The sequence below is a fragment of the Rhinopithecus roxellana genome, chromosome 10 (assembly GCF_007565055.1).
Source record: "Rhinopithecus roxellana isolate Shanxi Qingling chromosome 10, ASM756505v1, whole genome shotgun sequence".
Taxonomy (NCBI): domain Eukaryota; kingdom Metazoa; phylum Chordata; class Mammalia; order Primates; family Cercopithecidae; genus Rhinopithecus; species Rhinopithecus roxellana.
In genome coordinates, this window is record NC_044558.1 from 59,102,953 (window position 1) to 59,128,050 (window position 25,098).

The following is a 25,098-nucleotide window of genomic DNA, read 5'->3' on the forward strand; positions in this document are numbered from 1 at the left end:
TGACTCAAAATAAAGAATAATGGGGTCAGGGAACTACTTCCTATTTGATCAGGCAAACCTCTCTGAGGAGGTGATGTTTCAGCTGAGGCTTGAGGATAGAGAAATCATTCTTGCAAAGAAGAGTGTTCCAGGCAGAGAAGACAGCATGGGCGAAGGCCAAAGGCAGGAGAGAGCTTGGCATATTTGAGGAATAGGAGCAGAAAGGATAGTGTGGCTTAGATGTAACAAGTGACCTGGAAGGAGAAACAATTTGAGATCAGAGGGAGAGGCACAGACCAAATTCTAGAGGAATTCATGCAGGGCATCAGGATATAGTTGCAGAGGTTAGGTACTGCACAAAAGACTCCCAATTACCAAACTGTTGGGCCTGTCTGGTTGCTGTCAGCCTGGAGAAAGGGATGCTGTGTTGTTGTCTCCCCAGAGGGACGTGTTATGGATAGGCCATGGTAAAGAGTTTGGATCTTATTCTTTTATTCCAGGGAAAGGCATAATAATGGGTTTAAGCAGAGGAGGGTTGTGATCCAGTTTCCTTTTTGAAAAGATCACGCTGACTGCTGTGTGCAGAAGGGATGCTCAAGGAGCAAAAGAAGAAACAGAAACGGGACCCACTCAAAAAGCAAGAACCATGGTGCAGGACAGGTGGGGAGGGTCTGCTCAGACCTCACTCAAAGCCACCCCTTGCACACTGGTTACTCCCCGGGAGGAGCACTGGAGCAGGGGCCTCAAGTCCCAGGCCCTGCTCTGCCACTAGTTTGCTGTATGATCCCAGACAGGTCACTTCAAAGAGGTCATGACCACCACTTGGAGATGTTTGAGCACATACTATGTCGGCACACACTGTATTGAGGGTCTACCATGTGCTAGCATCAGGCAAGAATAAAGCAGTGAAGACAGAAAAGCCTCCTGAGCACTGCTGCAAGAAGCGTGCATCCTCCTGGGTGGGGAGGGCAGGCAAAGATAAACCCATAAAAGTCAAGACAGTCTCGGATGGCGATGCATAATCTGATGGGAATAAAACAGAGCTGTCGCAGAGGAGGGTATGACTGTATTTCCCACTGGGTGGGAAGGCCTTCAGGAGGCAGGCTGAGGACTGAAGGAGCCATCTGTGGGAGGGGCAAGGGCAGAGACCCTGATAGAAGGGGTCTGAAGTGTGCCAAGTACAGCCGGCAGCGCAACCAGAGCAGGGAGTGAGAAGCAGAGGCCAGCAGGGGTCAGAATATCATCCGGGGAGGCTGGGCGCGGTGGCTCACGCATGTAATCTAAGCACTTTGGGAGGCCAAGGCAGGCAGATCACCTGAGGCCAGGAGTTCCAGACCAGCCTGGCCAACATGGTGAAACCCCCGTCTCTACTAAAAATACAACAATTAGCTGGGTGTGGTGGCGCCTGCCTGTAATCTCAGCTACTCGGGAGGCTGAGGCAGGAGAATCACTTGAACCCGGGAGATGGAGGTTATAATGAACCGAGATGGGGCCACTGCACTCCAGCCTGGGCGACAGAGGGAGACTCCATCTCAAAAAAAAAAAAAAAAAAAAAAAAATCAATCTCATCCTGGGATTATGGGAAACCGCTGAAGACTGCTAGAACAACAGGGTGATCCGTGATTGGGTCCGTCACAGGCCAGGTGGTAATGCCTCAGGTCCCTGCAGATCTGGCTTGTGCCCCTCAAGGGAGACCTCAGAAGCTGGGAAGAAAGGCGTGCCAAGGACACGTATTTCTACAGGGATGGTGAGGACTTGAGGCAAGCCTTGGCCACCACCTGCTTGGGTATCTGGGGAGGGAGGCTCAAGCTGTGAAGTGTGAGGCCTCCAGCTCAGGCCCATACATGTAAGTTTAAATCTCCCAGCCTATTTCCCTGGCTTCAGGCTGCAAGAAAACAAGACGTGTGTGTGCGTTGGGCGGGGGCTGGGATGGTGGAGTCAGAGCTTGCCCCAGCCCAATCCTCCCCCTCAGGCAGTCACCACACTGACACAGATGCAAAAAACCATCCATTTTATACAGTTTGTGGTTCAGAAGCAACAATATGCAGAACGGTGGAACAGTCTGTGCTGTCCCCACCCCACCTGAACTTGCCCGTTCCTGTCCCCCAAGGGGCACAGAACACAGGCCCCCTGCCTGGCAGGACCCGACTTAGTTACAGGCCCCTGGGAGGGACGAACCCCTTAGGGGTCGAGGCCAGGAGGGAGGAGGACCAGCACCCGATGCCCCTGGAGGCCCGCTGGGTCGTGGAACTGTGTGTGGAGGGTGGGGGGTCAGCCCACCACGGGCCATTTCTCCCCAAGGCTAAGGGCGGGGGAGCAAGTAAAGCTGAGGAGAGGGCTTCATGGGACAAGGTCCCTATCCCCTGCTGGGAGGGTGTTCCTGGATACCCCACAAGGCACTACAGATACAGACTGTAGGCGAGCACCCCCATCTTTGGCCCCCGATTTCCTGGCTCTCCCCCTGCCCCAGCTCCCACTGTGGTTTGGCGGGGGAGAAGAGAAGGGGCTGGGCCCCCCACTCCCTCAGCAGACACCAGCCAGGAACCGACCCGGTGGGCTGAGGCTAGCAAGGACCCTCTCCCGCTGCTCTGGGCTCCTGGGGTCCTCTTGGCTCGGCCTCCCCCTCTTTTAGCGCTGTCTGTTGCGAATAAATAAATAAATACCTCCCTGCCCGCCCTCGCCCCTACAGCTGGCTCTCCTCCTCCTCCAGGGAGCGGTTGAGTCCGGGGATGAACTTGAGCAGCCGTCGGCGGAAGCTGCGGTACTTAGTTTTGCGCAGGCCGGGGCCGCACAGGGCCTGCTCGCGGGCCTCAGTCCAGAGCGCGCCCGGCGCGCCCCCGCCTCCGCCCCCGCCAGGGCCTGCGCACCGCACACTGGCGCTGCGGCTTAACGCGGCCCGCGGCCCAGGGCCCGGCCCCACTGCAGGGGTCTCAGCGGGGCCCGGACCCAGGACGCGGACCGGGGGCGGCGGGGGCGGCAGCGCCGGCGGCTCGGAGTCCCCGAAGAAGCACGTATGGTAGACGGCGTCGTCGGCGTCGCCCCTGGCCCGTCGGGCGCCTCCGCGGGGACGCCCGGGCACGGCGAGCAGAGGCCCGAAGGGCAGCGAGCCCGGGAGCAGGCCCGCGCCATAGAGGCAGGAGCGCACCGACTCCAGCGTGTCATAGATGCTGGGGTCCTTCACCACCAGGCCTGCGCAGAGACGGGAGAGGTCGGGGGGTGGGTCAGGCCTGGGCCGTAGTGTCCTCCGCAGAGGGTCGGAGGGCATGGATGGGGCATCCCCACTCCGTCCTGCTGACCATCTATCTCTGTGGCCCTGGCCAGGCACAACCCTGAGACCCTACTTGCGTCACCCGCAAATCAGGAATTATCACTTAGATCCTTATGGGGGCCGCTTAGCACAAAAGGGCCTCGGAAAGAATTGACACAAACTCTTTGAGCCCTGGTGTTCAACTCTTTGAGCCCTCTGTAAAGTGAAGATGACACTACCTGCAGAGGGCTAGTGTGAGAATAACCAGAAATGTGGGTGCGGCAGTACCCAAAGTAGTAGTAGCTCAACAAACCTTGTTTTACTGTGGAGGTTTACTAGTAAACCTTTCTTTACTAGAACCTGCCAGTTCTGAGGGGGTAGCACAGATGGGGTGTCTGTAGCAGAACATGTGGCCCTTCACACCCCGGGATCTACTCACCATGCACCAGCCGCTGCTCCTGCACCATTAGGGACCTGTACTCTCCCCACTTCTCATACAGGGTTTGCTGCAAGAGACAGTCCCCACCCCACTGTCACAAGCTAGCAGGAAACTAGCAGGACGTGGGTACAGACAAGGGGTCAGGGAGTAGACAGAAGAAACCTTCAGTCAAAGGAGATTCAGATATAAATGACCCCCCACAGGGCAGAGGCTTGGGAAGAGGAGGATGGAGGCTGGACATTATCTGGGTTTCCCTACCTTCAGGTACTGCAGACGAGCCTCCAGTTCCGCCTTCCGGATTGATGTCCCATATAGAGTTTCCAGTCTGAGGTTGGGGAATCAAAGGCTGAGTGAGCCACAGGCTGAGGAAATACCAAGAGGCTGAGCTCAGGAGTCCTCGGGCACCTCAGCTCCCAGACATACCTGAGAACGTTGCCTGATGCCTTTATGATGTCCACAATCTCTCGATGCCGGATGCCTTCCACGTTCAGGCCATTGACACTGGCGATGGTGTCCCCTGCCAGGCAGACAAGGGGGTTAGATTTGCTCCATGGGGCATGCTAGAATTCCAGCATCCTACCTTAGCCAGAAAGGGGAGAGGAGTGGGTAGTAACTCCAAGGAAAACTCCCGAACTCCCTCCTCCAACTTCTCATGGTTCTCGGTAGACTTCCTCTGACATCTCTCATACTCGATCCAAACACACAGAACCACAGCCATTCTTCTGGGCCTGTAGTGACTACCAAGTTGTCCAGGCTCAGCACCCCAGCCAAAGGGCAGGGACCTCACACACCCAACACCCTCACTCTACTCTCAAGCTCTGTCCCAAAGCTAAGCCAACCCAGGACCCTGGGCTGCCCTCAGAGTTGGTTATTTCTGTCTAGTCCACGCTGGCCATAAGACCCAGTCAATTCAGGGAAGGGCAGGTGAGCAGCACCCGGCTAGGAAACGACCCTGGCCCCAGGCGTGGCAGGGCCTCATGGATCCACAGAGAATCAGTCCAGCCTCTGGTGGTGGGAGAGAAGCACAGGGAATGACTGGCCCCTAGAGGGATAGTTCTGCTACCCTGCACCACTGCAGAGCCTCCTGACCTCAAGCATGGCGTGCCCCATCTGAGGGCTCCATTCCCATCTGTAAAAAGGGGTATGGATCCCTGCTGTGGCTGCTTCAGGGATGATGGGGAAGGAGAGTGGATGTGAAACTACCTTGACAAGTTGTAGTATAGTACTTGGCTACTGCTATCATTTAAATATGGTTTGTCCCCAAAACTCACGTTGAGGCTTCATCCCCAATGTAACAGTGTTGAGAGATGGTAGGACCTTGAAGAGGCATTTGGGGCCAGGTGCGGTGGCTCATTCCTGTAATCCCAGCAATTTGGGAGGCTGAGGCGGGTGGATCACCTGGGGCCAGGCGCGGTGGCTCATTCCTGTAATCCCAGCAATTTGGGAGGCTGAGGTGGGTGGATCACCTGAGGTCAGGAGTTCGAGACCAGCCTGGCCAACACGGCAAAACCCCATCTCTACTAAAAATACAAAAATGAGCTGGGTGTGGTGGCCGGTGCCTGTAATCCCAGCTACTCAGGAGGCTAAGGCAGGAGAATTGCTTGAATCTGGGAGGCAGAGGTTGCAGTGAGTCGAGATCATGCCATTGCACTCCAGCATTTGGGCCATGAAGGATCCATCCAATCAAGGGATTCATGCTGTTTTTGGGGAGTGACTTCTTGCTCTGGCAGGACTGGTTTAGCTACCTGGCGAGTGGGTTGCTATAAAGCAAGATCACCCATGTTTTGTCTCTTTTGCATGTGCCTACTCGCCACTCTTGCAGGTGTTCCTGCCATTAGATGCCATCCATCATGTCAGAGTGCAACATGAGGCCCTCGCCTGATGCGGCCACCCAGTCTTGAACTTCCCAGCCTCCAGAACCATGAGCTAAATAAACCTATTTTCTTTATAATTACCCAATCTCAGGTATTCTGTTATGGTAACAGAAAATGGACTATGATAGCTAGCATGGGCTGCTGGTAAGTGGGAAGGATGTAGGAGCTTAGGGGCAAGGATGGTGGAGGGGGGATTGATTCATACAGTTTCAGGCTGCCCTTCCTGGAACCTGGGGACTCTAGATCTGCTCAATCCAGGGGTCTCCTATTGAGGCATAATTTCCTTGTTAGAGGAAGTAACATATTGCTTTGGGAGGCAGAGGCAAGAGGAGGATTGCTTGAGCCCAGGAGGTCAAGGTTATAGTGAGTTATGATCATGCCACTGCACTCCAGCCTGAGTGACAGAGTGAGGCCCTGTCTCTTAAAAAAAAAAAAAAAAAAAAAAAAAAAAGTTAATTGTTTTAAAGGGAGTAACATCAGTTCCTCAGCGTCGGGTCCATTTGGGGGCAGGACTGGCCTGATCGCCAATATCAAGCAGACCTAATGGAATGTTCCTTCTTCCCCAGCTCTTGCCCATGCTGACTGCCAGGTTGCTGGGAGGAATCAGAGCAGCAGCAGCAACATCCACCATTAATTAGGCCCTGGCTCTGTGCCCAGGGAATCCCCTTGCCGCACTGTGATGTTTGGATGCATTATTACCCTCATTTTGTAGATGGAGCTGTATAAGATCACACAGTACATGGCAAATTTGCCTAGATCCAAAGCCCCGATTCTATCCGTTCTTCTCTCTGGCCTTCTCAAAGAAGGAAAAGGAAGAGGAATTGATTTCAGGAGAGATTTCTCACCCCCTCTGTTTGGGAGTAAGGTCATATCCCCTTCCCAGACCTGGGTGTCCTGGGCTCAGGCCCCACCTGGTGTGAGCCCAGCCAGCTGGGCAGGGCTAGACTCATGAACTCGGCAGACAAAGGTCACCATTTCCACACGCTGCTCCTCCCGGTGGTGAAGGCCATAAGTCTGTAATGGACAAGGGGACCCTCAGCCCAGGGTTGGGACAAGTCCATGCATCCCTCAGGCTGGCCGTTCAACCCCCCGACCCCTGTGTGCAGCTTCTCCCACCTGGATCTCAAAGCCGAAGGTCTGGTTATCCTCCTTCTCCAACGTCAGCACTTTCCTGCAAGAAACACAGGGGTCAAGACAATCAGGATTAAAACGTGTAGCAGTCCCATAGCTTGGTCCTCCCTGGATATTGGCAACTGGTCTAGAAATTCCAGCAGGACTCAGTCTCCAGTGACAGCTCAGTCTCCTCACAGATTATTGGAATGTCTTTCCCATACCCAACTGAAATCAGCCTCATGGAGCCACAGAGAACCAATCCAGCCTCTAGTGGTGGGAGGGAAGCACAGAGAAGGGCTGGTCCCCTGAAGGATGGGCTGGCTGAGTTTTTTAGCCACACCCCAGCTTTCCAGTGACCCGTACAGTACCACTTACTGACTAGCTAAGGCCCCAAATTCAGCCACAGCCTGGAGCCTCCTCTGTTCCACAGCTTTGGGGAGAGGACTGGCCCCACCCCCAGAGGCCAGTCACGAGGCTCAGCAAGACCACAGCTGCTCCTCCCAGCTGTGCTGGGGCCAGCCCACCAGATGTGGGGGCTGGGGGAGGGGAGCCTCGAGGCCGCCCCTTCCCGCACTGAAGGCCTGCCCGCTGGACACAATGGTCTGGAGCTGCTCCAGATCCTCGCCTGCTGGGGGAGCCCAGAGTTTCCTCTGCCCACTCCCACCCCCTTCCTTCCCGCCCAGCCAGAGGCACAGTTAAAGCAGCCTCCAAAGGCCCCTTCAAGTAGCTCAGCCTCAGAAAGGCCCTGGAGACCAGGCTCCTCCGCTCCCAGCCTGACCCAGATATTCCCCCAAATGCTGAGCAGCACCTCCCGACTCCAACTCGAGCCCCTCTCGCTCTGAACAGCAGGCCTTTCCCCTCTCTCTGTACTACTGGGGCAGGGAGCAGGGTGGCTGGGAGTTCGGCGTCTACCCCAATGTTCTAGGGTTTTTTGGAAGGGTCAGCAAACTTTTTCCGCAAAGGGCCAGATGGTAAATACTTTAGGCTTTCTTTGCAGGCCCCTTATGATCTCTGTCATATATTGTTCTTTGTTTTTATTTTTATAACTCTTTAAAAATTATTAGCTCAAGGGCCAAACAGGCCAATCTGGCCAGCCCGCCAGTTGCTGATCCATTTTAGAGAAAGTCAAGCCCAAATCAGGGATGGGACATGAGTAGAGAAGGGAAACTGTGGGGTCCCAGGGCCTGGAGTCAGCACTTACTTCTGCCCACACTCAGATCCCTCCTTAGAGGGCTGCCACAGGCTGAGACCAGAGAGGACTGACATTCTGGAGGCAGGGGTAGCCAGCCCCAAGCAGCTGGACACAGCCTGGCTAAGGTCTGGGCCCATGGAGTTTGCCAAGGTTGGGAGGGCTCAGGGGAGCCCAGGAGGCCTGGGTTAGGACATTCCCCATAGACTTTGCCTACACCCCCTCCCACCTCCCACATCTGTTCATCCAGATCTCCCCAGGGAGGGGTAACTGGCAGGGACTGGGGGTGGGTTGAAGAGCACCTAATGACTCAAAAGTCCCTACCTCCTTTCTCTGCCACCCCCTTCACACAGCCCACACCCCCACCTGCCCCTCACTCTCAGCGGGGGAGCCATGTTTAAAGGCTAGGAGAATGACTACCCTCGCTAGATTGAGATGCTGTCCTGGCACCGCCCAACCCAGCACCTCACCCCTTTGGACCATGGCAGGGGCTGGGTGCTGGTGACTCACCGCTGCTGTTCAGGACTCTGGCTGAGATTCTTCCAGTGGAATCCTGAGCCCTGGGCAGGAAGATGGTCAGAAGGAGCAGGTGAGGCAGGACTGTCCTTGAATAGATGCTGAGAGTGCTACCCTGGACACAGCGACCCACTTCCTGTTTGCCTCTTGCCAACTCCACATCCACACCTGCTTTGGTGCTGGTAGAACTATTTGCCAAGTGTCACTACTGGCACCACTCCTCAACTTTCTCTACAGGCCTTACCTTCATACCTGGGACTGCAGGGACACAACCATCCTCCTGGGTTCCAGATCCATGAACCTCTAAGCCCTTGCTGGTTTCCACACTGGCAGCGGGTGGAGAGATCATTATTCTAGAACGGTCTCCACCCCTAGGGCCCATGTCTGTAGAGGCTCAGGCCATCCAGACTCCCAAAACTGAGGCAGGGGCTCTTCCCCAGTGGGATTCAGAGGATAGGTGTCCCCTGGGCTCACCTATCAAGGTGCTCCGAGGACCTTCCGCCAGTTGGGTCTCTCCATCTAATTTCTCAGCTACAGACAGTGGCTTGGGAGGGCTAGGGTCAGGGACCCTGGCCTGAAGGGCTGGCAATCCCAGCCAGAATGTGGGGACAGAGGTGCCAGGTCTCCTAAGGTACAGGCCGTTTCAGGGACCAGTTGTGGATCCCAGCTGCAGGTGACCAGCTGTGCCCAGCTACACCTGGGTCTCTCTCCATTGTCATACATTTTGTGCTTTCTGGGACAAAACATCTTAGATGTCAAACTTGTCAGCAAGTCTCACTAAAGGAGCGAGATGGGGAGTTCTTTTGGGGCAGGGGGGTGGGGGAAGGATGAGAGATGATGGTTCCTGTCTCTTCAGGGTCCTTGATAAACTAGTCTCTCACCCTCCCTAACTTTTTGGTCCTTGGAGGAGGTCCAGTCCCAGAGCAGCCCTTTCCTTTGGAGCCTGCACAGCCCAGGGCCTTTCTGGTCTGTGCCTTTGCTAACCCTCCCCCCGAGCTGTCCAAGGCAAGGAAGGGAAGGGTCAGAACCAGATTGGCCTCAGGGGTGGGGACAGTTCCCAAATGGCCAGGGAGGAAGGACTGGGCAGCACAGAGAGACCCCTTTGTCTTTCAACATGATTTTCATAAAATGCAAATTCTCAACAAGCCGTTCATTGTGTGGGGGCTAGCTGGGGGCCAGGGGCAAGGGAGGGTGGCTGGGTGAGGAAAGGCCACCAGGCCCCTCTCCTTAACCTGGTGTTGTGTAGGTTCTGAGCCTCAGGTTCCCTGGGGCCAGAGGAAGAGGCTGGCGGAGGGGAGACTCTGAGGTGGGCGCGGCCCGCATCCTTCCTGCCCCGTGGGCTCCCTGCGACCCCTCCCACTACGTCCGGTTCCGGCAGAAGTCCAGGGAACTGTGGCCCTCGCGCCCCGCACATCAGACGTGGGACGAGGCGGCAGGCCCCGAGCCCAGGAATCGGGGAGTCCCTTCGGAAGGGTGTGCTCTCCGGAGTCAGCGGCGCCCCACGCACTTCCTCAGAGTGAGAACGCACGCGGCGCGGCCACCGGCCCACCTCTCCCACCGGGGGCTCTCAGACCTCCAACTTGTCTAGGGACGTCTCTGCCCCTAGGGCGAGGGGATCCTGGGGATTCGGGACACCTGGCCACGAGGAGGAGGGGCATGGGGAGCAGAAAGCCAGATGGAGCGAGTAGGATAAGGGGGGTGCCGGGAGGAGTCAAGGAGGGAGAGAGGGGGCGCGATGGGGCGGCGCGCATGGGGCGCGGAGTTGAGAGCCACCGAGCCCGGGCACGGTGTGCAGGCGAGGGCCACGGCCTTCGGAGCAGCGGGGAAGGCGGGGAGTCGAGGCACCCAGCGGGGAAGAAGGTGGGTGGGGGACTCCGCGGACGCTGAGGAGAGGGCACTGCGGGGTCAGCAAGCCCTGTAGGGGGACGGAATGGGGCTAAGCAGGTCCTGAAGGCGGGCGGGGGACGCACCTTTCGGCGAGGCAGGGTGCCCCCGGACACGGCGAGCGCGCGGTACAGCTCGGCAGGGTGGTAGTCCTCCAGCGCCGCGTACAGCTCGTCCGCTGGGGGCCCAGGGGTGGCGGCTGCTGCAGGGGGTCCCGGGGTCGGGGCTGGAGCGGCGGGCGCGACTTCCGAGTCGGGAGCCCGGGCGGCGGGGTCCGGGGTGGCTGCCGCCTCCTCCTTCTGCTGCAGCTTCCTGAGTCGGCGGAGGGTCATGGCTTCGGCCCCGGGCGCCCGGTGGATACGGCGCTGGCGGCGGCTCGGGGATGCCAGCCGGGCTGGCCGCCTGTCACCTCCCTTTATAGGCTCCGAGGGCGGGGGGGAGCGGCCTCGGGTGGCCTCGCCCCCAGCACGCAGGACCCTCCCCACGGGGCGCAGCCGCCCTGGAGCCCCGCCCACGGCGCTCGACGGCCAGGGAAACTGCGGGCGCTCGGTGGGGTAAACCGAGCAGCGGACGCGAGGGGGCGGGATGAGACCCCCGGGGCGGGGCTCGGGGCTGCGTGATACCTGGAGGGGTCTGTGAAGGAACATTGAGCAAGGTTTGAAATTTAGGTACGAATAGCTCTGGCGATTCATGGAGAGGGGCACGGTAAGAGGTCACTGTAAGAAGCCCGGGGAGTCGGGGAGGTGGGGAGAGTCAAGGAGATCCAGGGGGCTGCAGGAGACTCTAGGCCAGGGAGAGAGGCAGCGGCTCTGCGCAGCAGTAGGGGTGGGGGCTGGACAGAGGAGGGAGGCGACTCCCTGAACTCTGCGCAGAAGCCCCCAGGGAGTGAGAGGGCCCAGGATTTTCCCTTGACACAGCTGCCCCAGAAGAGCTGAAAGAGGCTGCCCCCTGTTCCCACGTCTAGGAGAAAGGGAAGAGGTGGAAACCCTGAAAGTAGTAGGCTTAATTCTTGCCTATCCCCTCCGAGTGGCTTGAGTGATCCCTGCTGAACACACCTTTCCTCAGCTCCTGATGCCGGGACCACATCCCCCTTCCCAGCAGACAGACGCTTACTATGGACTTGACTCAGGAGGCCGGGATGAGCCCAGGCCAAGTGGGAGTTTAGGGCTGGAGGGGGATGGCCATGCTCAGCCGTTCTCTGACCCCATCGTAGGGACCATCCCCCAGGCTGTTACCATGGCTGCCAGGCGGTAGGAGAGGCGGGAATGGCCCAGCCGAAGTCTCTGTCGTCAGTGGTGCCCGAATAAGAAGTGAGAGGAGGAAGTGGAAGGCAGCGTCTGGTGTCTAAAGAGCGGCTAGCCACCACAGGGCGTCAGCAGCACAAGCTGGGGACTCCATGTCCCAGCACCCATCGACCAAGAAGCAGAGGCGGCAATGCAGTGCCCCTGTCTGTCCCCTCCTCCCCCAGTCTTCCCAAATCTGTTATGCCTTCACAGTTAACATTTATTGAGCACTTACCATGTGCAATGCACACTGTTTGTTCTGTGTGTCCTTTTACATACATGCATTAACTCACTTGGTCTTCATAACAACCCTACGAAATAAGCACCATTATCCTCCCTTACAGATGAGGAAACGGAGGCCCGGAGAAGATAAGTAACTTGCCCTAAGTCACTCAGCGGCAGAGCTGAGATTCAAAGCCAGACAGCCTGGTTGCAGAGCCTGCAATCTAACCACTCTGTGATGTTGTCCAACGTTTAAGCCCTTCTCTGTGCCAGGTACTGGCTGGGCACTGGGGTTACAGAGGCTCTTGGCCTGGTAGGGAGTGGTACCTTGCACATGTGCTGCGTTAGACACGTGGCATAAGGAGCACAGAGGGGCAATGGCCACGTCCACCTGCGAGGCCAGGAAAGGCTTTCTGCCTCCTGCCTGTCTCAGTTCTCGTGCCTGGCTCAGTCTTCTTTCTTCTTCTCTAGTCTCCTTGACTCTATGTTCTCCTCCCCACCCCCAGTCCTCTAGGCCCCCATCCCTTACAAGAGGTGTGGGTGGAAGAGGGTGCTTTTCCGCCCCTTAGTGATTGCACAAGTCCAGATGGCAGGATGCTTGTTGGGTGGGGGGCCGGGGTGGATTGAGGACTGCCAGGAGCTAAGAGGTAGCTCTCTTAGTGCCTTCTTCTCCCTCCTCCTACCTCCCGCCTTGGCACCACCAAGTGGCCATCAGCTGAGGGGCCGAGGGGGTGTCGGTGGGGAAACATGGGACTCTATTGTGAAGCATTAGCACAGATGGACCCCGGGACCGTCTGTTGCCTGCTCCTGACAGACGGCATCTGTCGGGGGTGGGAAGGGGGAGGCGCAAAGTGGAAAGGCAATGATATGTATTCCATTCATTCCATTGCTTATCCCTAAAGGGACCCAGCAAAAGGGCACCTTGCACAACCTCCTCTGTGAAGGAGCCACTCCAGCTATCACAGAGGGTCACCTACTGGACACATCTCCTTGCCTGAAACCTGGAGAACTGGATGCCACAGGTGTGGCACGGCCCCTGTGTCTAACAGCCTGTGGAGCCAGTCATCCTTCAGCTGAGGTGGAGGCAGACTTCCCCAGTTAATGCAGGGCAGTCCACCTCCGGGCCTCCAAGTGAGCAAACACCACCAGAGGACTGAATTTACACCTTGTTTCCTCCTCTTGCTAGGCAGAAAGCCCTAGAGAACCCCAGAGTAAGGGTGGGCCCAGGAAATGCAATTTTTATCAAGTCCTTTGTGTGATTCCTTAAATCCTGGGATTTCAGAGCCAGAAATGGCCTTATGCTCTGGAAAGGATACTGTATGGTCCAAGCCCTCATTTAACAGAGGCAACTGAAGCCAGGGAGAGAAAGAATCATAACAGGGACTAGAACCCACTAGAACCCAGGTCTCTTGACTCCGAAGACTGTTTAATTCAGCTGCTGGTAGCTCCCTGAGAGCTCAGAGATCCCTGCTTGCTTCCTCCTCCCAATCTCCCCAGTTTCTCCAAGGAGGGGCCCCCGGAGCCCAGGATGCCACACTGTGGAGTGGTGATGCCCTCTGGTGGCCATGAGTCTCTTGGCGGAAAATCTTCAAGCCAGGCGGAAAGGCTGGAAGACTCCACCTGGAATCCCAGCCCTGTTTCAGGATCCCTCACGGCTCTTCTTCCTCCCAAGAGGATCTGGGCCAACTGGGATGCCAAGCTCCACTTTGGTCACTGAGTTCTGGAATCTCACAGCGTGAGTTAGGAAGTTTTTTGCATCAAAGTTGCTTCTGCTGCAGGTGAAATTCAGCAGGGAGAAGGCAGACCGCTGGCAGGCCTTCTTGGTGCACTAACCTTCGCATGCCAGGCAGTATATATGAGGCCTCTAAAGCTTTGCCTTCTCCAACTAACTCTCCACAGCTTTCTCCTAAGCCTAAGTCTCTTGGCTAGCATCTGTTCTCATCCTATCTTCTGCAGCCCTTTAAAGCTTGGGCGGTGGGGGAAGTATTCTGCACACCACCTGCAGCTTCATACCAGGACACATCCCCTCCTCCTCCCTCCAGGAAGCCTCCCCACAAAACCTCCACCGCTCTGGCTCCTCAGACATCTGCACTCAAACTGTACCTTCTTCCCAAGCCAGCCTCTCTCAGAATGAGCTCTCACATATCCCTCCCTTTGCTCTGCCTGCCCTGGCTCCTGACACTCCTGGCTGGCCTGGGGTGGGGGCTTAGACAGTGGGGGCCCAGCTAATGGACAAGGCCTAGGTAACATCCCTTCTCTTCAGGACAACCCCTCGCCTGGCTATGTAACAGTCAGCGGCCCCCATGGAGGAAATTGGGAGAGCTGAGTCTTCCACTGAGCAGCTTAAGCTCTAGGGTACCATGAGGAAGTCAGAGCACCTGGGGCTAGTGCTGGCCCCTCTGGAGTCTGACCTAAGTCTCAGAGCTCTAACATGGGCCTTGTCCATCAGTGGGGCCCAGAACTATCAGAAAGGAATAGTTCACTGGGAGTTCCTCACTGGGTACTGTCACTGCTTCTAAGCTGGGGAGGTGGGAGGGAGAGGGCCTGGGGCCCTGGCTCTTGGTCTGTCAGGAATGAGGGGCTGGGCCCCCAGTTGCATGACATCACCTCTTGTGGGTGGTGGACAGCTGGTGGGCAGCTGACTGGGCAGGGAGTCGCTGTTTTTCTTCATGGCTCCTATTGCCCGACCATTTCCATGGGACAGTGTCTGTGTGTGTTCGGGGGCCTAGAAGAGAGAATCTAGCAGTATGGTTAATCTGGCACAGTCCAAAGATCTGATCCTGGGGGGGTCTTGCAGTAGGATCAAGGTAGTTTATTTGCATTGAATGTAGGTGGTCTCTGGGTCTAGTCCTGTTCAAAGGCCAGGGACCATCTGGCCTCTTGGATGAAAATGGCAGGGCATCTCTGGCATGAATGGGTTGGAGTGGCAGAAGGGAGGAAGGTTAAGTCTCCAGGTTTCCTACAGCATCTGCACACAACTCCTAAGACATAGGGTATGTGTTATCTTACCCCGCCTCATTTCAGAACAGGTGCACATAGTGAAGAAAGAAAATGGCAGTTCTTAGAGCCCGAGACTGCCCACATCTTCTTCCACTTGGCAAACCACTTGCTCAGCTGTTTCATCCCTGGTTCCCTCTCCCAGGGGACAGTGTTGTGTACCAACTTCCCTAACCCCCAAACACATATGCAAAACTGCCAGGCTAAGATTCTCTCTTTTACTCCAAACTGAAGTCAGCTTTCCTCTTTCCCTCACCATTCATATCTGATTATTCAATACAAACCTGAGTATTCTACCCACTGTCCCTCCTGCTGTTCTTCCCAGCTTTTCTTTCTTTCTTTTTTTTTGAGACGGAGTTTCGCTCTTGTTGCCCAGGCTGGAGTGCAATGGCGTGATCTTGGCTCACTGCAACCTCCACTTCCTGGTTTCAAGTGATTCTCCTGCCTCAGCCTCCCGTGTAGCTGGGATTACAGGCAGGTGCCTGGCTAATTTTGTATTTTTAGTTGAGACGAGGTTTCACTATGTTGGTCAGGCTGGTCTCGAACTCTTGACCTTGGGTGATCCGCCCACCTCTGCGTCTGACAATGCTGGGATTACAGGCGTGAGCCACTGTGCTCGGCCCCTTCCCAGCTTTTCTTACTCTGCCACCACTGCAATTCCTTTCTCAAGTCAGCACTGTGATTTTCCCAAAAGACAAACAGGATCACATCACTCCCTTTCTTAAAACTCTCTATCATGGTCTGAATGATGGTGTCCTTCCAAAATTCCTAGGTTGGAACCTAATACCCAATGTGATATAGTATTGAGACATGGAATCTTTAGGGGCTGATTAGGTCATGAGGGTTCTGCCCTCATGAATGGAATTAATGCCCCAATAAAAGAGGCTTGAGGGAGCCTGTTTCCCCCTTCCACCATGTGAGGACACAGAAAGCGCCATCTAGGAGAACAGGCCCTCACCAGACACTGAACCTGTTGATCCCTCGATCTGGGACTTCCTAGCCTCAAGAACTAGGAGCATTACATTTATATTGTTTATAAATTACCCAATCCAAGGATTTTTTTTTTTTTTTTTTTTTTTTTTTTTTTTGAGATTGTGTCTCACTCTGTAACCCAGGCTTGAGTGCAGTGGCATGATCTTGGCTCACTGCAATCTCCACCTCCCGGGTTCAATCAATTCTCCTGCCTCAGCCTCTGGAGCAACTGGGATTACAGGTGTGCACCACCATGCCTGGCTAATTTTTGTATTTTTAGCAGCAATGGGGTTTCGCCATGTTGGCCAGGCTGGTCTCGAACTCCTGACCTCAAGTGATCTGCCCACCTTGGCCTCCCAAAGTGCTGGGATTACAGGCATGAGCCACCATGCCCGGCCATCAATCTAAGGTACTTAGCAGCAGCAGCCAGAGCTGACCAAGACACCCTCCAATGGCCTATTCCCTACATCAAGAATGACAAATGTGTTTTAACTTATGGGACAGTAAGCACGCTGTTGAGAAAAATGTGGAGAGAGACCAACTCAAGAGGACAAATTACTGATAGATTAGTACAGTCTGAGGTAGCTGTCACAGGGCAAGTGATGGCATTGGTGCTACCTATTTGCCATTTCTGGCCCCAGGATGAATTCCTGACCTTTCAGAACTCAGCAATGGGAACAGCTCCAGCAGGCTACCTCATCACACCTCCGCCTCCGGTTCTGCAGCCATATTGAACATCTGTGGTTCTTGAATGGCAATTATTTTTTACTAAAACCCCCTCCTCTCCTCAGTCAGCAGGCCAAAATAGATGTCTCTCTCTTGACCCCAACCTCCTGACTCTCTTGCGTTCCCACAGTATTCTTTTTTTTTTTTGAGACGGAGTCTCGTTCTGTCTCCCGGGCTGGAGTGCAGTGGCCGGATCTCAGCTCACTGCAAGCTCCGCCTCCCAGGTTTACGCCATTCTCCTGCCTCAGCCTCCCGAGTAGCTGGGACTACAGGTGCCCGCCACCTTGCCCGGCTAGTTTTTTGTATTTTTTAGTAGAGATTCACCGTGTTAGCCAGGATGGTCTCGATCTCCTGACCTCGTGATCCACCCGTCTCGGCCTCCCAAAGTGCTGGGATTACAGGCTTGAGCCACCGCGCCTGGCCTGTGTTCCCACAGTATTCTATCCCTATGGTAGTACTGATCTCATTCCATCCTAGCTGTTTACTCACCCATTCCACCAGGTAGGGAGCCGCTGGAGGGCAGGGATATGTTACTTCTTTCCCGAGACACCTCATCTGTGATCCCATGGTACTTTGCATACTGCTCTGTAATGAGATTTGCCCAAATCTGCCTTATTGTTGCCTGTACAAATCCTATCTGTCTAGATTATAAACTCCTTGAAGGGCAGGGACCATGGATTGTTTAGCTTTCTTTTCTTTTTTTCTTTTTCTTTTCTTTCTTTTTTTTTTTTTTTTTTTTTTTTTTTTTTTTTTTTTTTTTTTTGAGACGGAGTCTCGCTCTGTCACCCAGGCTGGAGTGCAGTGGCCGGATCTCAGCTCACTGCAAGCTCCGCCTCCCGGGTTCACGCCATTCTCCTGTCTCAGCCTCCCGGGTAGCTGGGACTACAGGCGCCGCCACGTCGCCCGGCTAGTTTTTTGTAGTTTTTAGTAGAGACGGGGTTTCACCATGTTAGCCAGGATGGTCTCGATCTCCTGACCTCGTGATCCGCCCGTCTCGGCCTCCCAAAGTGCTGGGATTACAGGCTTGAGCCACCGCGCCCGGTCTCTTTTCTTTCTTAAGACAAATTCTTCCTCTGTTGCCTAGGCTGGAGTGCAGTGGTGCAATCTTGGCTCACTGCAACCTGCAACCTCCACCTCCCAGGTTCAAGTGGTTCTCATGCCTCAGCCTCCTAAGTAACCGGGATTACAGGTGTGTGCCACCACACCTAATTTTTGTATTTTCAGTAGAGATGGGGTTTCCCCATAGCTTTCTATTCTACCTACCACTCCATTCATTAAGGTTGCTTTACAAATACTTCTTAAAAGAGCCCAAGCTAACCAATTGTTCCTTAAAGCACCCTAAGCCCCCATTAATCCCCATTTTGGCTTCCAAGGGGGAATTCTCAGAAGGACCCAGGGATATCTTCCATATTCCTTAAATCCCATCCTCTGACCATGGAATCCCCAATAACTTTCATGCCACAGTTGTCCAGTTGTTTCGTCATATGCCATTCCAGATGTTGCTGTGAAGGTATTTTAGACGTGATTAACATTTAAATCAGTAGACTTTGAGTAAAGCATATTACCCTCCATAATGTGGGTGGATTTCATCCAACCAATTGAAGGCCTTAAGAGAAAAGGCTGAGGTGTCCTGAGAAAGGATTCTGCCCTCAGGACTGCAACACCAATTCTTCCCTGGGTCTCTGAGCCTGCTACCCTGACTTGCAGCCCACACAACCATGAGTCATCTCTCTTTCTAGTCTATCTGTCCATCCATCCTATCGATTCTGTTTCTCTGGAGAACCCCGACTAGTAACGCCGTTCTTGGCCTGAGCCAGGGCTTCTCCTACTTCCCTCACCTGTGCTGTGCATTCCTCTTATGTTCCTGAGTCTCTTGAACTCCACCACTCCTCATTCTCGTTTGGTTGTGTTTAGCAAGCACGTTCTAAGGCCTGTAGAGGTCAGAAGACATACGGGCTGGGGGACGGAGATTTAAGCTATGTGAAACAATAACCCAAGTGACACAACATTCAAATGAAGTCAAGCCTCCTGCGTCACAGGCCTCACTAAGATGACACATTGTTGGCAACCTTCAAAGGCACAGGAAGAGGCACTAGAATGGTTGCCATTCCAATTTTCAAAATGGTAAGAGTTGAACCTGCAATCACAGCCTAGTGAATTTTAGGTCCATGCCTGGAAAGCTGACTGACTATTCACAGGATGGCCTGTAAGGAGCCTTCATTTGAACCAGGCCGAGATTCACTACAAACTACTGTCTTTCCTTCCAATGAACAGGCAGATCGATCAAAAAGGGCCACAATGATACTTTAACAAAGTACTTGGGCTTCTTCTGCTATTTCTGTCCATCTAAAAATTATGGGCCAAGTGAAGTGGTTCATGACTGTAATCCCAGCAACTTGACAGGCTGAGGAGGAGGTATTCCCTGATGCCAAGAGTTCAAAACCAGCCTGGGCAACAAAGGGAGACCCTGTCTCTATTTAAAATAATAGGCAGGGAGCAGTGGCTCACGCCTGTAATCCCAACACTTTGGAAGGCCGAGGTGGGCAGATCACCACCTGAGGTCAGGAGGAGGTGGGCAGATCACCTGAGGTCAGGAGTTCAAGACCTGCCTGGCCAACATGGTGAAACCCCGTCTCCACTAAAAATACAAAAATTAGCTGGGTGTGGTGGCGGGTGCCTGTAATCTCAACTTTTTGGGAGGCTGAGGCAGGAGAATCGCTTTAACCCTGGAGGTTGCAGTGAGCCAAGATCGCACCACTGTACTCCAGCCAGGGCGACAGAGACTCTGTCCCAATAAATAAATAAACAAAAAATAAAAAATTATGGCCAGGACACAAGGACAATTTAATATAGCAGCTGATTAGGTTATTGGCATAGATGCCAAACTTAAAGCAAACTTTTAGGAGTAAGTTACTTGATTTTCTCAGCCCAGCAGAGTCTCAGACTGGGAAAACTCAGGACAATGGAAAACTCTGGGTAATAATCAGGATTTAAAAGTAGTGACAGGCTGGAGCAATGGGCATGGTCTATAGTGAAACTTAATAAAACTATAAGGTCCTGCACTTGAGTTCAGAACACCAACTTCCCTTATACAGGAAGGAGAGGGTAGCTGGATTTTACTCAATCAAGAGATGAGATGCAGTCCTGGGATGTGATCTGTGGCATCAAGCACACAGTCTGTGGGGTTCTTCTTCTAGTCTGTGATATCTGTTAATACCTGGATGCAACATTATGTACACATCCTTTGTGGTCCCAGACTCTAGCTAGGTTCAGAAGAGAGCGGCCAGCCTGGGTGAGGAACATAGAACCAGAGCAGGACAGTGCAGTGGGGGAAGGGCTGTGCTCTGTGGTCAACATCCTGGACCCAAGGTCTTTTCCATCCGTGAGCTACGTGATCTTGGGCAACTTATTTGACTTCTCCTATCCTGTTTCCTAATCCATAAAGAGAAGGTAATAGTGCCCATCTCATATGGTTGCTCTGAGGATTAAAACAGTTAATATATGTAAAGCAAATTTTGGCACATTGCTTAGCACGCAGTGAGTTTTCAATAAGTATTCGCTAATATTAACTGATGAAACTCGAAGCTTTGCTAGAAGATTCATGACAGCTGCCTTTACATATTTTAAGGGACCTTATAAGGGAAGAGAGAGTAACTGCTTTGAAAACCCTGTAGAAGTCTCATGGAAGTTGCCCAGCTCTACAGAAGGAAGGGTTTTCCACTGAGCCATGGAGCCTACAGATGGAGCTGTGGTCCAGCATTAGCAGGAGGCCACACAGGCACCTGACAGGGGCATAGCAGGGAAGTCGAGTGCCTGATGGTGAACCAGGGGATCTTGCGGGTCTCATCTAAACTGGAGACTATGATTCTAGGATTTGTTATTTTAGATCCCCTCAGCCTAGAGAGAGAGAGAGGACATTCACACCCACCACACGCTGAGAATCCCAGAGGAACCACCGAAGACTTCCTCCTCAAAGTCACCTAAGGATCCCAGAATTCACAATTTCACTTCAGCTTAGGAGGAGGACTCATGCCTCTGAGACATGAGAGAGTGTGACTTACCAGGAGCATGACCCTCTTTTGTAAACAGGAAAAAATGTGAGAAGACAAATTCACACAAAGCCCAATAAAAGGGTGCTTGGTGTCTTCTGTCCCTTACACGCCAGACCCGCCCTCTAGGAACACAAAGCAACAGTCTCAGGAAGACCCAGGACGTTGGGATCAGCATTCCTCTTGCTGGGGTCTGCTACAGCTGCTGTGAGCACTAGACCCCGATCTTAGAACATCCACCCCATTCCCAATTCCCCTGACAAAAGCTGGGTGGCCGCACTGCGTATGTGGGACAGATGGCACCAGAAAAGCTCTGTGAATAAAACTTTTAATAATGTACAGCAGAAATTGGACAGGCTCATTCTTATATTAAAACAAAAGATTTCCTATATTACAATTTATTTACATTTGCATACTGAAGAGGTAAAGTGTCTAAGTGGCTATTTTACAGTCCTTTCTAATAAAATGTACAAAAACAACAGAAGTACCGAGAATGCCGTTCGGGGGCCTTTACGGCGACTGTGAGAACGGGCTTGGACTTGGTCTGTGAATCCGGAATCCAGAGGTGCAGGTAGCACTATGGATCAGGGTCAGCCTCGGGGGCCAAAAACACGGCTTCGGTTTCTCCCCAGTTCTCGCTTAGTGTTAAAAGTGGCAGGGGTGGGTGTGGGAGCTTCACAAAGACCTGCTCCGTCTTCCCCAGAGGTGGAAGAGTTGGACTGTGTATGGGGTCAGGGCAGAAGGGCCACCTGGGGAGTGGGCTAGTGGCTTGGGAGTGGACATGTGTTGGCAGATCCCAGAGGCTACTTGTGACTCTGGGCAGAGGAGTCTAAGTTCCATCATCACCTACAAACCGCCAAGGTTCTGCTGCAGGGCGGGTAGGTGGGAGGTCAGCAGGGGTAAAGACGGTCCCCCCAATGACACCATGGTATTTAAATGAAATTAGTGGCCAGTAAATTGGCCCAAATGTTAGGGGAAGATCTCCTTTAATGCAAGGAAAGAAGCAATGATCAGGCAAATAAATAGAAGGGCCAGGAGCACTGGGGAGCCTGAGGGCAGGGACAAGGCTCTCCCTCCTCTACAGGCTTTGGCAGAGAACTGCTGGGTTGGAGGCAGAGATGCTCCAAGGCTGCATACACAATACACCTCCCCTGGGGACAGGAAGGGGGCTCAGAATGAATGCAGTGATTTGGGGTCTCACCTGGGTTCTAAACCCCAGGTCTCATCACCCTCTGGTCTCTTTGTGGAGGGGGTTGTGGTGGTTCCTCTTTCTTCAGTGATCTTCTGTAAGAACAGTAATTCTAGGCTCAAAAGGGGCGTAGAACCAATTATGAAACCTGGTCTCACAACAGGCATCTACTTACTTGAATCAGCTCTTTTTACAGTGCTCCAGGAGTAGGACCCAAGCATGTCTTGTTCACAGATGTATTCCCAGCACCTGGCACCCAGCAGGCACTTCATACACATTTGTCGAATAAATGCCTGGAGAGCGTGCAACCAGCTGGACAGTGCATGAAAGGGCCTTAGAGCAAAAACCACTCATGGAATTGAGGGTGGGGACAAAATGCGAGAGAGACTGAGCCCCAGGGCAGAGGAACTCTCACTGCTGAGTGGAACAGGCTCAGGTGCAAGGACAAATATTTCCAGTGTGATTGAGCTATGTGCGTTCAATTGGAGAATTTTTTTTTTTTTTTTTTTTTTTTTTAGGGATTTCTTTAAAAACAAATAGATTGAGAGGTAATCACAGAGATGGTTTTCCTTTTACAAAAACTTAATATTTAACAACATTAAAAAAAGTTAAAATCCAAACCCTCCCAATAAAATTAAAAAAAGAAATCAAACCGCTCCAGTTAAAAGTTATGGCTTCAAAGTTATTATATACCTAAGATATGCTGACCAAATCACCACCCACAGCCGTGCTTCCAGGCTTCGTTAAATACTATACTCAGATTAAATAACATGTTTGGCTCAGGCTGTTCCCTTCAGTAGGGCTCCTGAAGTGGATGCAAACCTCTCACCTTCCCTCCACCCTGATCAGAAGACAGTCCAGTAAAAGAAGGCCCATGCAGATGCCTCCCTCCCACCCCAGCCTCCCTCCCCACTCCTTGCCCACCCTTCCCTTCCCCACCCCAAACCTACCACCACCAAAAATATACACTGCTGTTTCCAGGATCTGGGAGATGAAAGACAGATGTGACATTCCAATCTGAGTCCCGAGATCTGGCTTCACATTCCTCGGCCCTTCCTCGATGCTGCTGAGGATGATGCCCTTGGGCTGGCTCATTTCCCACGGCTGACACTAACACCCAAGACTTCTGCCAGGATTCCTTCCCTGCCCATCCCACCCACCTCCCTCACATTTTGGCCCAAAAGCCTCTTTTGTCATGGACAACTGGGCCAGCTTTGGTTCCACAGTCTGAGATGGAGGAGAAGAGCTGTGCTGACGCTGGGGTGGGCAGAGCAGCCTGCTGAACACAGTACCACTGTGGCATGAGGGACTCTGCGGGAGGGAGAGACCTCCAGGGAAGGGCACCAGGGAAACTAGATGCTGCTCACTACTGAAAAGAGGCACCAGCACGCACTGACAGCATGACGACCACACCCCTGACCTGCACATGCACAGAAAGCTCAAGCAGGTAAGTGCGCACCTACAGACACACACACACTCACGCGCACGTGTAAGGGCATGGCACGAACCAGGCACAACGGGGGACGCACCTCGGCACATGCACACACGGCTGGACAGACAAGCGGCAGATTCCGTCTCCACTGGCAGTCCCCCCCAGCATCCATCCCAGGGAGGAGAGGAACGCGCGGCTCAGAGCTGCCTGTGAGAGGGGCTGCACTTCTGGTTCTTCCGGGCCACCTTGGTGTGCTGTGGGCTAATTCCTGAAGGAAACCCTCAGTGCAGTTTAGCACTGGCAACACCTCGGCTCCTCCGGCCCCTCTCAGGCCCCGTCACTGCTCCTGGCCATGTGCCAGATGCACCGGGTTTTGCGGACTTCCCACTACAACCAGTTCGAGTTGTGGCATTGAGTTCTCCACACAATTCGCTCTCAAGAGTCTCCATGCCATTAGGAGGTAAATAGAAAAGGTGTCTGTCTCAAACCCAACATGGGAGTGAGCGAGTCTCCCGGGCTCTGTCCCTCTTGCGGGCCAGGGCTCCTGGCCACAGAGGGCTGGGCAGAAACGAGAGGTAGGCCTCCATCATACGCTCGACGCGGCAGCTGTACGTAGTTCTCGCTGCCAGGAGCTCCGTGTGAAGAGAGGGAGCAGTTAGATCTTCACGTCTTCCTGCACGCTGAGCTGGGAGAGTGTCTTCTTGATGCGCAGGGCCGTCAGGCGGGCGGCGCCGTTGGCATACCAACACTCTCGCATCATCTTCCCCATCACCCGCAGCGCCTGTGCAGAAAGACCCAGGAGCCATCAGCTTGGCCATGCCCTGGAGAAGCCTTTCTGGTCCCTAGGCTCTCATTCATTTCCCTGCCACCTCCCGCTCAGTGCAGAGTCTGGCAGATCCACCGGCTGACCTTAGGGAAATGCTCTGCAAGGCTCCCTTGTCTCCTTGGCTCTTCTTTTTTTTCTTTTTTGAGGAGGAGTCTCGCTCTGTCGCCTGGGCTGGAGTGCAGGGGTGCGATTTTGGCTCACTGCAACCTCCGCCTCCCGGGTTCAAGCGATTCTCCTGCCTCAGTCTCCCCAGTAGCTGGGACTACAGGCATGGGCCACCACATCCAGCTAATTTTTGTATTTTTAGTACAGACGGGGTTTCACCATGTTGGTTGACCAGGATGGTCTCGCTCTCTTGACCTCGTGATCCGCCCGCCTCGGCCTCCCAAAGTGCTGGGATTACAGGCATGAGCCACCGCGCCCGGCGGCTCTTCCTTTTTAAGGGACAGCTTGCACAAGTGAAAGGCAAACGCTGCAGCTAAAGGCCAGCTCTTCTGGTCTCACCTGCCCTCTGAAGCAAACCCTGCCCTGAAGGTTCCAAGGAGTGCGGTGAGAAATGCTGCTCTATGATGCAACACGAATGCATCAGCTAAGATGCCATTCTGTTCTGAAATGCAGAAATGCCCTCTAGTGGTTAGACCCTTTAAAGGCAGGACCAACCTCTACTTCACCAGGTAAGTTCTGGGGCTCTAATGGACAGCAAGGTGACTAGAGTCAACAATACTGTACACCTGAAATGTGCTAACAGTAGGTCTCAACTGCTGTCACTACACACACAGGCAACAACGTGAGGTGACAGATGTGCTCATTAACTTGAGTGTGGTAATCGTGTCACAATACATACATGTATCAATTCAGCACCTTTGTTACAATTTCATTTGTCAATCACACCTCAATAAAGTTGGGAAAAAAATAAAAGGAAATGCAGAGCCACAAATGAAAAGGAGGTCCATGAGCACTCAGCTAGGCAAAGCCTGTTCCCCTGACCACTCTTAAGACCCTAGAATTCCATGTTTATTAGGACGTATGTCACAAACATGTCCTCATACCAATTATTCCCATCAAATGTTGTTTCCCCCACACCCTGGATTTCATCTGCCATCTCTCCCAAATTCACATTCTCCATCCCAATCCCAACCCTGTCAAACACATCACCTCCTC

At 53.6% G+C, this 25,098-nt stretch overlaps 2 protein-coding genes across 3 annotated transcripts in view; both read right to left on the bottom strand.

Moving 5' to 3' along the window:
* Positions 1-1,973: 1,973 nt before the first annotated feature.
* Positions 1,974-10,646, bottom strand: GRASP (general receptor for phosphoinositides 1 associated scaffold protein). Of its 2 annotated transcripts, XM_010373995.2 has the most exons (8): positions 10,328-10,646; positions 8,352-8,401; positions 6,656-6,710; positions 6,451-6,553; positions 4,089-4,182; positions 3,924-3,990; positions 3,666-3,732; positions 1,974-3,168 (listed from the first exon to the last, which is right to left on the bottom strand). In XM_010373995.2, exons 1-8 carry the CDS (start codon positions 10,571-10,573, stop codon positions 2,663-2,665), a joined length of 1,188 nt encoding a protein of 395 aa, XP_010372297.1. In that variant the 5' UTR covers positions 10,574-10,646; the 3' UTR covers positions 1,974-2,662. The 2 variants fall into 2 exon arrangements, with proteins under 2 accessions (XP_010372297.1, XP_030795704.1); XM_030939844.1 differs by lacking the exon at positions 8,352-8,401 and having other exon boundaries at positions 10,328-10,439.
* Positions 10,647-20,802: 10,156 nt separating this feature from the next.
* The window catches only part of ACVR1B (activin A receptor type 1B), a 46,655-nt gene continuing 42,359 nt past the window's right edge, over positions 20,803-25,098 (bottom strand). Inside the window, exon 9 of the mRNA XM_030939419.1 lies at positions 20,803-23,892. Within this exon, the coding sequence (XP_030795279.1) occupies positions 23,767-23,892 (126 nt within the window). The 3' untranslated portion in view covers positions 20,803-23,766. The remainder of the gene's footprint in view (positions 23,893-25,098) is intronic.

Coding starts and splice junctions, on each gene's coding strand:
- GRASP (XM_010373995.2), bottom strand. CDS start 10,573: ATGACCCTCCGCCGACTCAGGAAGCTGCAGCAGAAGGAGGAGGCGGCA. Junction 6,711..8,351: donor CAGAGTCCTGAACAGCAGCG/GTGAGTCACCAG, acceptor TGTTTCTTGCAG/GAAAGTGCTGACGTTGGAGA. Junction 3,991..4,088: donor GCATCAGGCAACGTTCTCAG/GTATGTCTGGGA, acceptor CCCCAACCTCAG/ACTGGAAACTCTATATGGGA.